The sequence below is a fragment of the Carcharhinus amblyrhynchos genome, chromosome 7, assembly GCF_965287045.1.
Source record: "Carcharhinus amblyrhynchos chromosome 7, sCarAmb.v2.hapA, whole genome shotgun sequence".
NCBI lineage: Eukaryota > Metazoa > Chordata > Chondrichthyes > Carcharhiniformes > Carcharhinidae > Carcharhinus > Carcharhinus amblyrhynchos.
In genome coordinates this window covers 89430730-89446958 of record NC_137330.1, presented here as the reverse complement: position 1 = coordinate 89446958, position 16229 = coordinate 89430730, and the positions used below count along the sequence as shown (strand labels likewise).

General features: G+C 43.2%; 1 protein-coding gene across 1 annotated transcript in view; it reads right to left on the bottom strand.

Annotated features, from left to right (window-relative positions):
• Window positions 1–12911, bottom strand: part of mdn1 (midasin AAA ATPase 1) — a 187776-nt gene extending 174865 nt beyond the window's left edge. Inside the window, exons 1-4 of the mRNA XM_080192761.1 lie at window positions 12703–12911; window positions 7102–7325; window positions 3776–4000; window positions 1791–1898 (exon numbers count right to left, since the gene is read on the bottom strand). Coding sequence (XP_080048887.1) covers window positions 1791–1898; window positions 3776–4000; window positions 7102–7325; window positions 12703–12798 — 653 coding nt within the window. The 5' untranslated portion in view covers window positions 12799–12911. The remainder of the gene's footprint in view (window positions 1–1790; window positions 1899–3775; window positions 4001–7101; window positions 7326–12702) is intronic.
• Window positions 12912–16229: the final 3318 nt, after the last annotated feature.

Genomic DNA, 16229 nt, shown 5'->3' with positions numbered 1-16229 from the left:
GTCACTAGCATGTATATCATTATAAATCTGTGGGCAGGGCATGACCTATCCCTGCTGGAGAGGCTGGCAGCATAGTGCTGAGTGGGCCACTGCGCGTGCACTGATCCGTCAGTGCTGTGATTGGCGCATGCGCCATGGCCCCACACTGCCGGCCTCACGATCGCTGCCAACCCCATGATCCCCGTATTGCCAGCTCTCTGAGACACACCGATTGCTAGCCCCTCCCCTTTCCAGCCTGCGCCCGCAGTGACAAACAACCCCCGCCCCCCCCCCCCCCTCCCCACCAACTGATTGCTGTCCTCTCTCCTTCCCACACCGAACCTGTCTGCAGAGTGGCAATTGGACTCCTCCACAGATCACTCCACCATGCCCTGCCCCATCAGGCCCCACCCACGTGGCACCGCTTCACACCCCCGGGCATTCACACTTTGCCCCTTGGGCAGTGTCAGGGATCCAAACTGGCCATCACTGAGGGAACGCATGTGCAAATCGGTCGACACGAGAATCTCCCGGCCCGCTGTGCTAACAAATTAGCGCAGAGGAAAGGGAGACTCATAGCCCATGTGTCAGCGTTACGCACAAACCCTTGCCGTCAAGTTCCTAGCTGGCTCTCCAATGGTCATGACCCAATTTCATTTGTGAATCGTGCTGGATTATGTTACATAGAATATACCATTGATTGGCAAAGATAATAGTTGCAATGACAAGTTGCAATTTACACAATAACTGAAAGAACACAGTTAGAGCAAGTTTTCTTCAGTTGATGCTATTTACCATTTATATAGATGATCTGGAGGAGGGAACCGAGTGTAGGGTGTCGAAATTTGCTGATGACACCAAGATTGGGGGAAAGGCAAATTGTGCGGAGGGTGTGGAGAGTCTGCAGAAGGATCTAGATAGGCTGGGCGAATGGGCCAGGAAATGGCAAATGGAATTTAATGTTGGCAAGTGTGAGGTGGTCCACTTTGGTAGGAAGAATGGTAGGAAGGACTATTACTTACGTGGCGAAAAACTGCAGCAGGCGACGGTGCAGAGGGACCTCGGGGTCCTTGTGCATGAGTCGCAAAAACCCAGCCTGCAGGTGCAGCAGGTGGTCAGGAAGGCGAATGGGATGCTGGCCTTCATAGCGAGGGGGATTGAATATAAAAGTAGGGAGGTCTTGCTGCAGCTGTATAGGGCATTGGTGAGGCCGCAGCTGGAGTACTGTGTGCAGTTTTGGGCGCCGCACCTGCGCAAGGATATTTTGGCCTTGGAGGGAGTGCAGAGGAGGTTTACTAGGCTGATACCGGAGTTGAGGGGGTTGAGCTATGAGGAGAGGCTGAATAAACTAGGCTTGTACTCGTTAGAGTTTAGAAGAATGAGGGGAGATCTCATTGAGACGTATAAGATGATGAATGGGATGGATAGGATAGAGGTGGAAAGACTCTTCCCGCTCAAAAAAGACAGTAGGACTAGGGGGCACAGCCTCAAGATAAAGGGGGGGCAGTTCAGAACGGAGTTGAGGAGGAACTTCTTCACTCAAAGGGTGGTGAATCTCTGGAATTCTCTGCCCGTTGAAGTGGTGGAGGCTGCCTCGCTAAATATTTTTAAGAAGCGGGTTGATGGGTTTTTGATAAGAGAGGGGATTAAGGGTTATGGGGAGAGGGCGGGAAAGTGGAACTGAGCCACGACAGATCAGCCATGATCTTATTGAATGGCGGGGCAGGCTCGAAGGGCCAGATGGCCTACTCCTGCTCCTATTTCTTATGTTCTTATGTTCTTATGATGTAATCTTGGTATGTGTAACTTACTGGAGTCTAAAATTTGTCAGTTCTTCTGTAGTGAGAATCTTCTTGAAGAAATGGTTCTTCTGTTCATCATTCATGTTTGTTACAATAGCAAGACATCTAGCTGTGTACCTGAAAGAGAAAATGGTATATTCAGGTGGGAAAATGCACTCAGCCATTTCAAACCACACAGACCAAGAATGAAGTTCAACACCAATGAGCCAGGCAGAGCCAGATGGACAGCACGGTGGCACAGTGGTTAACACTGTTGCCTCATAGCGCCAGGTACCCAGGTTCAATTCCAGACTTGGGTTTGTGCGGAGTCCACATGTTCCTCCGTGTCTGCATAAATTTCCTCTGGATGCTCCGGTTTTCTCCCACAGACTGAAAGGCATGCTGGTTAGGTGCACTGGCATGCTAAATTGCCCCTTAGTGTCCCCAGACGAGTGGAGTGTGGCGATTAGGGGATTTTCACAGTAACTTCATTATTCGCGTCACAAGCAAGCTACATTAACAAATAAACTTTAAACTTGAAAACAATATAGTTTTGCAGGCATAAGGTATATTCCCTGCTTCTGTTGCAAACCCCATTTATCACGCACTTTGAAATCTAAAGTATATGATAGCTTTCACAAAGAAGCTACAAAGAATGTTACATGACAGGCTTCAATACATCAAAAGGATGTTCTAAAGATCAAATTGCAATAAGCAGTCAATAATTTCAACCCAAGTTATTTGCAGTCACACTGCTTGTACAGATGAGTAGAGTGAAAAATTTGTCACCGCACTTAATATTTTATCCAGAAGCAAATACTAAGGTGAGAAAGGAAGGCATCTGTCTCTTGCATGACACAGCTATTGGACTGAAAATCTGTTTTACAAACAAGTGATTACTTGTCTTTTTTTGGAGTCAGATTCACATTCCAGGAGACATCATGTCCAGAAAGAGCATGCACAGTTACACAAGTTTCACAACTTTCCATTTCTTCACACCAAACTAGTGAGATTGCCAATGTGTGGCTGAATTCTGGAAGAGAGGAACACACTGGAAGGTACAGTGAGACTACCGTCCATTAGGAATTGTATCAAAACTGATTATAGTCAGCCAGCAGGCATTCTTCTAGTCATTCTGGTTTAAATTTAAACCTCAAGTTCAGAAGTGAAAGACCATAACGTAAACTGCACCACCAAATCCTGCAAATCAGTTGATTTTAGACTTTTTTCCTCTCAGGGGTTCTCCAACATACCTTAATTGCAAAATGCTACTGGCTCATCTCCCAGTGCAGTCTGTAAGCAGATACCAAAGGTTGAGGCAAATAAGCTTAGGACAAATGGTCTGATATTTCCACCCTTCTTTGAGGGAAATATTCCACCTATATTTGCCTCATCCTCTGAATACTTAACTGGGATCATGACCTCATTGAATGACGTATCAGAAAAGCTGTCTGTCTGGACCAATCTGCATTCCTAATGTCCTCAGTACACTGCTGAAAAACATCTGCAATTCTTAAAGACATAAGAACTAGAAGCAAGTGTAGGCCATCTGGTCCCTCGAGCCTGCTCCATTATTCAATAAGATCATGGCTGATCTTTTCATGGACTCAGCTCCACTTACCCACCCACTCCACCATAGCCCTTAATTCCTTTACTGTTCAAAATTTTATCTATCCCTGCCTTAAAAGCATTCAATGAGGTAGCCTCAACTGCTTCAGGGAATTCCACAGATTCACAACCCTTTGGGTGAAGAAGTTCCTCCTCAACTCAGTTCTAAATCTGCTCCCCCTTATTTTGGGGCCATGCCTCAAAATGGCTTGGCTTGCAATTATTTGGCTAACTGTTCCAAACTTATTCATTTAACAAGATTTTCAATTTGGAAAGTAAACAAGATACAAGGCATTTTTAGCCTAAGCGTACTCAAATTTTACTGAATAATTCAAACAGCCTGATTTTAATTACAACCACAATATAATACTTAACCACAGGCATTTAACGGACAATCTTATACATACCAGCGGACCAGGGTGTCATGGCTTCTCAACAATGGAATGCATACACTCCAATCCCATAATTCACTGAACATTATCCAGTTTTCCTTCAGGAGCCTGCAAGCTGCACTCATGAGGTCTCGGAGTTTCATGCGCCTTCGACCATATCGGACTGTACTGGAATCAGAGCTCTCCAAAAACAGCCTCTGGAATACTGGTGGAGAATCCTTAAAGTATCTCAGTGCAAATCTTTAGGAGACAAACATGTTGCAGGTATTATAAATGTCTAACACACAAAAATAAATCCCCTTCATTCTATGAAATGTTTATAACTTGGACAACAGCCAGACACTCCAGAGGATTAGGGCAGTGTAAGCATAGGAAAACCACCAATATCCAATTTCCCGCCATGTCATACACCATTCTTACTGCTATTCCCTCAATAACGAAGAAAATCTTGAGACTCATTATCCAACAACTCAGAGTACTTTTACCACATGCAGTGTTAGTACTTGCTTCTCCTTACTAGCCCTTATGTGGCTCAGCACACTCCTTAACCAATGTTCTCTGTATGGCAAAAGTATTCCTATGTTGTATGGGAGGGAGTCCCAAGATTCAGACCCGACGACAGGGAGGAGAACGGCAATATTTGAGTTGCAATGGTTTACAACTTAGAAAGGAACTGGGAACAAGTGACATTCCCATACGCCTGCTGCCTCCATGCTTCAGGCCCTTGAAGGTGACAGATTTAGATGGTGATAGTGAAGAAAGCTCTGAGTTACTGCTTCCCATCTTACCTACAATAGACACCACAGCCATATATGCCAGTGATAGGAGGAGTGAATTTTTACAGATGGATGTGGTGCTGACCAAGCAGCTGCTTTGTCCTGGAAGGTGTCAAGTTTCTTGAATGTTTTTGGAACTGCACTTCGCAAACAAGTAGGAAGTATTCCATCACACTCAACTTGTGCCTTATAGCTGCAGGAACGGCTTTGGAAGTCAGGCTAGTGGCTTGGCTCAGAGTTTCCAGCCTCTGACCTGCTCTTGTAGCCACAGTATTTTAATGGCTGGTCCAGTTCAATTTCTGGTCAACTGTGACCATCAGGATATTAATGGTGCAGAGGTTCAATCACGGTAATGTCACTGACCAGGATAGTTAGATTCTCTCTTGTTGAAGATCATTGACACAAGCGTTTTTGCCATTTATCAGCTCAAGCCCTAATGTTATACAGGCTTTGCTGTATTCAGCCAGAGACCATTTCATTTTCTGAGAAATCATGAATAGCACTGAACATTGTGCAATCATCAGCAAACATCCCAAAATCTGACCGTATGATAAAGGAACAGTCATTGATGAAGCAGCTTAAGATGGTTGGGCCTAGGTCACTACCCTGAGAATCTCTTGCAGTGATGTCTCTGGAGCTGAGATGATTGACCCAAACAACCACAAGATGTACAGCTCAGGTTGACTGCCCATTCTAAATTGTCCCTTAGTGTCAGGAGGATGAGTGGGTAAAATACTTGGGGTTCGGCGATGGGGCCTGAGTGAGATTATTGTTGGTGCAGGCTTGATGGACCAAATGGCCTCCTCCTACACTGTAGAGATTCTATGGTTACAACCTTCCATGACACTTGACCAGAGAGAGGAGACTGGACCTGATGAAACCAGAATGCCATTGAACAGGTACTGCTGATCAAGTACTGCTTGATAACAGTCAACCTTTCACTCTGCTGATGAGCACCATTAGGCTGACAGTGCAGTAAGTAGTTGGCTAGATGTGCAGGTTAGGTGGATTGGCCATGCTGATTGTCCCTTCATGTCCCAGGATGTGTTGGTTAGGGGGATCAACAGGGTAAGTGTGGGGGTTATGGGGATGGAGTCTGAATGGGATGCTGTCAGCATAGACTCGATGGGCTGAATGGCCTTCTTCTACACTCTCGGGATGGGCTTGACATTCTTAGGCAATTTCTCCACTTTTTTAGGCAAATGCCAAGTTGATTGGAAGACATGGCCAACCTAAAATATACTTTCATCACTCTTGTTTGCTTGTTCTCACAGCTCTTACTGTAGTCAGCATGTTCAGATGTTTTGCGATAACACAAAGTGAATCAAATTGGCTGGGGACCAACTTCTGTGATGTTGAGAACCTCATATGAAGCAGAGCATGGTTGAAAATACTTCAGCCTTGTCTTGATACTCAAGCGCTGGGATCCACTATCACTAGGAATGGAGAGGTTTATAGAGCCTGCTTCTCCCATTAATTGCTTTACTGTCTCCACTGTCCATGGGCAGCATGCTGGCACAGTGGTAGGGTGACATGGTGACACTGCTGCCTTAAGCACCAGGGACCCGGATTCAAATCCGGCCTGCGGTCACTGTCTATGTGGAGTTTGCACATTCTCTCCCTGTCTGCATGGGTTTCCTCCCACAATCCAACGGTGTGGGTTAGGTTGATTGATTATGCTAAATTGACCCTAGCATCAGGGTAAATATGTGGGGTTACAGGAATGGGGCCTGGGTGGGACTGTGATTGGTACAGAATCAATGGGCTGAATGGCCTCCTCCTACACTGTAGGGATTCTGTGATTCATTTCAGTTGGAACAGGTCATGGCGGTTCACTATCACCTTCTCAAGGGCAAATAGGGATGGGTAATAAATGCTGGTCTCATAGCAGTAACTCCCAAATTGCAAGAAATATTCTTTTGAAAACCTTGAATAATAACAGACACAAAAACACATTGGTTTGTTCATCACTGACAGCTTGCCTTCTTCTACCGTCATTTGACGCGCAGGCAGATATTTCTATCCACAATTCAAAATTAAGTGCCTAAATCTACAAGACAATAAAATGCAGAGATGAAAAAGTAGTTTTTCCAGGTACTGGGCTTGTATATGCTTGAATATTAGTATACAGTTGAGTCAAAGTATACCAAGAGCAGGAATTGCACAAGAATCTGCATTGGAATCTCACTGCAAGTTGTGCCAATGATTGCCTTTGCAAATGCATGCACATGGGAATCTCCAAAGGCCAGGATAGGTTCCAACAAAGGCCTTGATATGTGAAGGTCTGGTCATTCCTCATTGTGGAGGCACATAAAAGAACGACCACATGTGTTGTACTAGAGGACAACAAGGGCCCCTGTAATCACCCTACACTATCCGTAGAAAACAAAATGGAAAATTAGGGAGAAGGAAAAAATGTTAATTCAGCCAGGTGGTCCGTAATTTTGTTCGCCAGAACTCAGCTATTCGCATGTCACGTTAATGTGTGATCTGATTCTAAAAAAAAAACAGCAACCCAAACAGCTAGGGTCTCGAAGTTTTCAGGTAACAGCAGGAATCACTTACAAAACAACATCAGGGCTAATATCAATGAGTTTGCTCATCGCCACACACAGTCTCTCATGGAGATCATGGTTGAATACGGCTCCTTTAATTGTCTGAACATTGCGTTCAAGAAGATCCAGTAGCAAAGGCCTGAGGTGGCGTCCGATCAGCAGTGTGCATTCTTTATCCAACAGTAACTGGGCTAAAGCGTTAAGGATACATTGGCGATCCTGCTCGGTCCAAATCTACAGAGATAGCGGGGGGGGGGGGAAAAAAAAAAGAGAAGTATCATCAACTGCATAATAAAAAATTAAATATCACCAATATTTTGATTAGAAATACTCTTGATGGTAATTACAATAGATCTTCCACCTATCCCATAAGACCTGAGTACATTTTCTGTTTCAGTTCCCAACTCTTAAGTAAATGCCTCAATCTCTTGAAGGAGTTCCACCTACCCTCTTCTAAATCTTCCACTCACGGCCCTTAATTCTCAGATCCCCAACTACTGTTTCTATCCTTCCACGGTTTTAACCGATTATATGCTGCTATACAATGGATCCTTTAAACTACAGAGCCTGAATTTTTCAACATTTTTTCATATTTGACAGCTAAACAAACGTCTTGTAACTTCTCTAATGTCTCATTATCCCATAGATAATGGAACCTATTTTAAGATATTAGAATTTTAAAGGCTTGTCATTATTTGGCATTTAAATTCTATGATGTAATCAGGCCTAGAATTCTATTGGTGTTGTTTTGTTTAAAAATGGCCTCCAACTTAAGATGCTACCTTCAATGTTTGAAGAAGCTGGCCTTGAAATCCCTTTTCCACAAAACCAAGTTTCGTTCAAATTCAAATTCCCATCACTACCCCGGGAATCAGCAAGAGGAAAAAAAACTTAACGTCAGTAGAGGTTGCACCCAAATTTTACCCCATTTTAATCGTTCTCTCCCTTTCTGGACAGATATCAAGGAATCATCAGGAGTCCAACCCTCACTTCTGCCAAATCCCATTCCCACAACACAGTAACATCAGACCAAAGAATTGTCCCTATTCCCCTTGGCATTCTTTCAAATTCCTGCCTTGGGGCAAATTTTTTATTTGCAAATGTAGCCCAGTCCAATACCCAAACCAGCCTCCCATCCATTGACTCTGAGGCAGTAGACAGACAAGCAGCCAGTATAACCAAGGACCCCACGGACCCTGGACACACTCCCTTCCACCTTCTTCCATCAGGGAAAAAGGATACAAAAGTCTGAGCTCAGGTAGAGCTGACTCAAACGGCTTCTTCCCTGCTGCCATCAGACTTTTGAACGAACTTACCATATATTAAGTTGATCTTTCTCTACACCCTAGCAATGACTATTATATTCTGCACCCTCTGCTTTTCTTCTTCCCTATATACTCTATGAATGGTATGCTTTGTCTGTATAGCACACAAGAAACAATACTTTTCACTGTATCCCAATACGTGTGACAATAATAAATCAAATCAAAAAAGCCCAGGACCACCTGCAATAGTAACCTAGAGATTCTGTAAGATAATGAGCCATAGTCCACAAAGGTTCATCGGCATCTCTCTCTCAGAGACAATTGGTTATATTGCTTGCGGGGCACCACCTTGTGAGCATGGGGCAATGTCAGGAAGCAAAGGCTGCATGAACTACCACAACTGGTACAGTTATCAACCTGCGCAGTTGACATCATTCCACATCACATTCTAGTCATCTTGCCAACTTATCAGGCTAACCCAGGAGCCATCAGATGGCTGGCTGTCCTTAAAAGTCGACAAGGTAAAGTAAGGTAACATTACCACAGTGCCACATGTCCAGAGGCTGCTCTCCCCTCTGAGGGGGAAGAGCTGACTGGTGGCGATTTAACCCGAGGATCACCACACCTTGGACACGGGACAAGATTGAGAAGGTGGGGCCTTCATGAATAACCTCAGCTTGTATAGGGATTGAACCCATGCAGTTAGCATCACACTGCTTCGGGAACCAGCTGTCCAGTGAACTGAGCTAACCGACTCCCCCAAAGTTGATAAAGGTAAATAGTAATTAACAAACTTGCTTAAGATTTTCAATGACATAACAGTAATGGTTGCTGTGGTGTACATGGACATCCAAAAGGTGTTCAGTAAAGTTTTACGTAACAGGCTTCTCAGCAATGTTGAAGCCCATGTAATAAAGGGACAACAGCAGCATGGATCCAAAGCTGGCTAAGTGACAGGGAACAATGGTGGTGAGCAGCTATATTTCAGGCTGAAGTAAGGATACATTGAGATTCCCCAGGGATCAGAATTAGGAACTACTGCTTTTCTTGATCCATATTAGTGACTCTAGATTTGAGTGCGCAGTGCACAATCTTAAAAATTTGCACATGACAACACCTGGAAGAATCGTGAACTGTGAGGACAGCAACAGACTTCAGGATGTCAGTCGCTGGGCATTGTGGCGGGACAGGCAGCAGGTGAAATTTAATGCAGAGGAGTGTGAAATGATTAATTTTGGTGGGAAGAATGAGCAGAAGCAATATAAAAAAAGGATGGAATGTGAAAGAACCAGAGGTATAGCGGACAGATTATTGACGGTGACAGCGCAGTTGAGACATTGGTTAATAAGGCATTGGGATCATAGGCTTTACTAACACAGGTATGGATTACAAAAGCAATGACATTTTTACAAAAACAAAAGCAAAATACAGCAGATACCAGAGATCTGAAATACAAAAAGTGCTGGGAAAACTCAGCAGGTTTCTGGCAGAATCTGTGGCGAGAGAAACAGTTAACATTTCAAGTCTGATAAGACTTTCCTTTGAAGAGATGGTAAACTTGTGTAAAACACTGATTCAGTCTCAACTGCAATATTACATCCAGTTCTAGGCACCCCACTTTGGAAAGGATGAGACAGCATTAGAGAAAGTACAGAAAATACTTCCTGGTAAGTAAATTTGGTTACATACATAGATTTGAGAAGTTGGGACTGTTTTCCTTATGGGAGGGAAAGTAAAGAAGGGTATTTAAAATCATGAGGGTCTGGTTAGGGTAGAGTGGGGTAGCACAGCGTTTAGCACTGTTGCCTCACAGTACCAGGGATCAATTCCCAGCTTGGATCACTGTGTGGAGTTTGCACGTTCTCCCACGTGATGGGTCTCCTCCAGGTGCTCCGGATTCCTCTCAGTCTGAAAGACGTGCAGGTTAGGTGCATTGGCTATGCTAAATTCTTCCTCAGTGTAACCGAACAGGCGGAGTTTGACGACTAGGGGATTTTCAGAATAACTTCATTGCAGTGTTTATGTAAGCCTACTTGTGACTAATAAACAAACTTTAAGAGAAACTGTTTCTATTGGCATAGAGGTAGAAAACCAGAAGGCCTGGATTGGGCATTGCCAAAACAACTAGAGACAACATGAGGAAAAGCATTTAAAAAAAAAGGCAATGAGGAGTCAGGATGTGGAACTGAGGGTGTGATGGAGGCAAACTCCATCAGCTTTCAAAAGAGAATAGCATAATAACGTGAAGGTAAAAAGAACATGGAGCTACAGGGGAAAGATAGGGAATGGCAGCTGGCAAGTTGCTCCTGTAGAGTATCAGCACAGACATCAAGGGTCAAATAGCCTCCTTCTGCAATTTAACTTCCATAATCCCTCCACTGCAAAAGAAATCCACTTCCCAGCACTAATTACCAGATATTTACCTATAAATAAAAAAAATTCTACACTATCCTGCATCAAGATCCCTTACTTTTAAAAAAAAACTATTAAATATGCAGATCAAGGAATAAATCAGCAAGTCAATCATCTCAACTCCAGGAACATCACTGCAGGAGTTCCTCAGGGTAGTGACCTAGGTCCAAACATCTTCAACTGCTTTATCAATGACCTCCCATCCACCAGAAAGTCAGAACTGGGGATGTTTGCTAATGATTGCACAATGCTCGACACCATTTGTAACTGCTCAGATACTAAAGTAGTCCAAGTGCAGTGAGACCTGGACAATATCCAGGCTTGGGCTGACAAGTGGCAAATAACATTCGCACCACACAAGTGCCAGGCAATGACCACCTCCAGCAAGAGGAGGATCAAACCGTCAACATTCAATGGTAAAACTGATTAGCAACATCCTGGGGGTTACCATTGACCAGAAACCCAACTCACCAGAAACTGAACTGGACTAGCCATTGGTTACCAGAGCAGGTCAGAGGCTAGGAATCATAGAACACAGAACATTACAAGCCCTTTGGCCCTCGATGGTGTGCCAACTTATGTTCGAATCCTGCAACAAGTAAATCACCTCCTGACTCCCCAAAGCTTGTCCACCATTTACAAGGCACAAGTCAGGAGTATGATGGAATACTCTCCATTTGCCTGGATGAGTTCAGCTCCAACAACACTCAAGAAGCTTAACACCATCCAGGACAAAGTAGTCCACCCAATTGGAACCCCCTCCACAAATATTTGATTTATTACTGTCACATGTATTAATATACAGTGAAAAGTAATATTTCTTACACGCTATACAGACAAAGCATAGTGTTCATAGAGAAGGAAACAAGAGAGGGCAGAATATAAAAACACAGAACAAGAGTAAAAGATAGAATTAGAAGGTACAGTGGGCACAGCTTGCAAGAAGTCACCTCACTCCAACATCATCTTTGGTTCCTGCACTACCAACATACAGCAGTGTGTACCATCTACAAAATGTACTGCAGGAACTCACCAAGGCTCAGACAGCAACTTCCAAACCCACAACTGCAACCATCTAGGACAAGGTCAGCAGTTACCTAGGAACACCACCAACAACAGGTTCCCCTTCAAGTCACTCAAGATCCTGACTTGAAAATATACTGCCGTTCCTTCACTGTCAGTGGGTCAAAATCCAAGGACTCCCTCCTAAACAGCTGTGTGGGTGATCTAACCACATGGACAGTAGCAGTACAAGGAGGCAGCTCATCACCACCTTCAAGGGCAATTAGGAATGGATAACAATTGCTGATATAGCCAGTGAAGCCCACATTCCATAAAATGAACTAAAAAAAACGCAAGCCACATTTTCATATAATTTTCACAGATGAATGATGCCATGTGGAATTCAGGCACCAACAAAAAGCAGCTAGATAATAATAGTGAAATTTAACTTTAGTGATCCTGACATAAAACAGTAATTCCTGACTCAGGAGGCAAAACGCCACAGGTTAAATGTAAAACCAATAACCCAACCTGAGTGGCAACCTTGACATCTCCCCTTCTGTAGTAATGTGAAGGGAATGGGAATGAAAGTGCACAAGCCACAGCAGCGCTATATTTATTTTTGCAACCATTGAATGCGGGCAAATAACTTATCAATCAGCTGCAAGGGACAAATTACAACATTTGTCCATCTGAAAAAGGCTGGAGTATGTCGTGTCAGGAAAGATGAAGCAAGCATCTTGATCTCTGTAGAGAATGTCAACGTTATAACAGGGAATAATCTGAAAAGCATCCTTAGATTTTACATGAATAAAGTATTTCTCTGCAAAAAAAATTAGGAGTGTAAAAGGGGAGGAATTGGCAGTGTCCTGTTTGAAAGGAGCTGTGCCCTCCTCTCCCCTCAGCCTTGGGCCAGGCTGTGGTTCACTCACCTGCCTGGTCAGGAACTTGCTCAGCTCGCCGCGGCTCCTGTCGTTCAGCTTGGCGATTAGTGCCAGTGAGGAGAGCTGAAAGTGCGAGCTCTCCATCCCGAGGAAACCAGCTGCCAAGCACAGTGTGCACGAACGGGAGAAGGAAGAAAGTTAAACAACCAGCAGCATGTCCCACAGCTCCGGCTCCTGCTCTAACTGCAACACATCCACACGTGGAAGAGACTGAGCTGAGCACTTCCGGGGCACATGCACATTTAAAGCCGAATAACCCTCCCCCTGCCCCCAGAGCAACTACACTGCCTCAGCTGCCTTTGCATATGATCTGACCAGGACCCTGCTCCCTGTGAAAAAAAGTATTGAAATGTGTGCAAAGATTTCATTACTGAACTGCACCTCAGAATGCAAATTAGTCCCTGGAGGGAATATTAGTATCATTGTTTTTTCCTGTTATAACAATATGAAATGTTTTGTAATGTACCTTTAGATTTTATATAAATAAAGTGGATTTTTGCAAAAAAGGTTAGCACAGTTGGTAATGATCTCATTACAATGTTGAAAGAATGCATTTCAGCATGCATCTCGATCTATGTAGAAAAGATTCAATGCTATCTTTTACAACAATCTGAAATGCTTTGTAATATACCTTTAAATTTGTTATAAAGTACATTTTTGCAAGAAAAAATTAGTACAGTTGATAATGTTCTCATCACAATGTTGAAGCATGACTCTCAGCATGCATTTTGATCTCGGTAGAGAATGTCAATATCTTTGCACTTGACTGTTACAACAATCTGAAACGTTTTGTAATATATCTTTAGATTTTATATGAATAAAGTATATTTTTCCAAAAAAAATGACACAATTGGTAATGTTCTCATTCCTGTATGAAGCACATCAGCATGAGTCTTGATCTCTGTAGAGAATGTCAATATCATCACAGTTTCCTGTCATGACAATTTGAACTATTTTGTAATGTTACTTTCAGAAATGTTATAAATAAAGTATATATGTTTGGATTTTGTGACACAATTGGCAAGAGCAAACAAAGTAATTGAAACAGGCAATGTTTTGCTTTTATGTGTGTGCAACTCATTCACACGTATCACTGTGTAGCACTTTAAAAAGGCTGCAGATATTATATTTTAAATTGATTTTTAATAAACTTTGTTTTGCACTCGATTTGCAAATACAAAACAAAACCCTCAAATTGTCACTAAACACTGAAAAAATCTAAACATGTGTGAGAGACAACATCCAGAAGGAAATCTCCCTTTATAAAATATGTTTTTTTAAACACCTTTTTATTTTAAAAACTTTCCATATGAAACAATAACACTTCAGAAAATTCAAATCATAGTTTGCTTAGCTGAAATATCACAGCATGGAATAGTGGCCAAAATAAAAAGTACAATAAGGGAGTGCAAAGTATTTTTGAAAGGTAGGAGGCAATGCCTTTTATAGAACATGCAAAGAATCAATTGAACATTTTTATTAATATGGCCAAGGACCACACTCATAAGTTTATAAGATATAGGAGCAGAGTTAGGCCATTTGGCCCATTGAGTCCACTCTGCCATTCGATCATGGCTGAAGTGCTCCTCATCCCTGCCTTCTCTCCATTACCAATTAAAAATCTGTCTAACTCCTCCTTAAATTTACTCACTGTTCCAGCACTCATTGTGCATCTCCTGCAAACTTTTCCCATTGGAAGACAGGGTGGCATGGTGGCAAAGTGGTTAGCACTGCTGCCTCACAGTGCCAGGGACCAGGGTTCAATTGCCAGCTTGGGTTACTGTCTATGTGGAGTCTGCATGTTCTCCCATGTCTGCGTGGGTTTCTTCGTGGTGCTCCAGTTTCCTCCCACAGTCTAAAAGATGTGCAGGTTAGGTGCATTGATGGATAGGATAGAGGTGGAGAGACTCTTCCCGCTCAAAAAAGACAGTAGGACTAGGGGGCACAGCCTCAAGATAAAAGGGGGGCGGTTTAGAATGGAGTTGAGGAGGAACTTCTTCACTAAAAGGGTGGTGAATCTCTGGAATTCTCTGCCCGTTGAAGTGGTGGAGGCTGCCTCGCTAAATATTTTTAAGACGCGGGTTGATGGGTTTTTGATAAGAGAGGGGATTAAGGGTTATGGGGAGAGGGCGGGAAAGTGGAACTGAGCAGCGACAGATCAGCCATGATCTTATTGAATGGCGGCGCAGGCTCGAAGGGCTAGATGGCCTACTCCTGCTCCTATTTCTTATGTTCTTATGTTCTTATGGTCATGTTAAATTCACCTCTGTGTACCCGAACAGATGCCAGATCACAGTAATTTAGTTGCAGTGTTAGTGTAAGCCTACTTGTGACATGAATAAATAAACTATAGGGAAACTTCCAAAATGCCAAGAATTACATTGCAATGACAAAACAGAAAAGCAGTCAGTTTGACCCAATTGTTCTTTCCTCCTTACAGATAGGAGTCCTATTCCTTTGAGAATTTGAATGTGGAGTGATCCTGCCCAAACTTAGTCCCAGCCTGTGGGTGGAATTTCTCATTGGCCACAATGGCACTTTATAGGTTCAAGATAAATGGGACTCATGATGGTAGCAGGGAGGCTACAGGGTAGCTGGTCTGACTGCCTGCCTCTTCCTTGGCATTATCACTGGAGAGAGAACATGCTGTGTCTACTGTTTTGCCCAATGCCTTCCATAACCATATGGTACTAGAGGGTATTGAGGGAATTGATGATATACATAATGGTTTAATAATTATATATGTATGTTGTTGCATTGTGCATAATTATTGTTTGTTTTGTATTTGTGGTGGCTGCCATGGCATTTGCCTTAACAGTTTCTCTTTTCGTTTGATAACATTGGGGTAATTCAGTTTCATCCTTACAGGTATTTTGTTTAATGGCCTCCAACACTGTGCTCACCCTGTTCTCGTATCCCTTATTGCCCTTTCCTCCAATTATCTCTCCTACCTATTCTTAAATGTTAACTTGCTGTCTGACTTAGAACCAACAGATGTTCCACATCAAATCTTCGTTTACAGATATCCTGCTATATACTAATTTGATGCACAGTAGTTAATGCTGCTGCCTCACAGTGCCAGAGCCCCACGTTCGATTCCAGCCTTGGGAATTTGGTCTGTGTAGAGTTTGCACATTCTCCCTGTATCTGTGTGGGCTTCCTCTGGGTACTCCAGTTTCCTCCCAAAATCCAAAGATGTGCAGGTTAGGTGGATCGGCCAAGCTAAATTTATCATAGTTGTTCCAAGATGTGTAGGTTAGGGGGATTAGTGGAATAAATGTGGGGGATTAAGAGGATAGGTAAGGTGCTTCTGCACTGCAGGGAGTCTATGGAAAACTACTAACCTTTATCTTTAAATGAGTTTGTGATCCATCACCTAGAAGGACAAGGGCAGTAGATGAATGGGGACACCACCACCTTCAAGCTTCCCTCCAAGCCACACACCAGCCTGACTTGGGAAATATATCACCTTCACTATCACTGGATCCCTTCCTTACAGCGCTGGGGGTGCATCT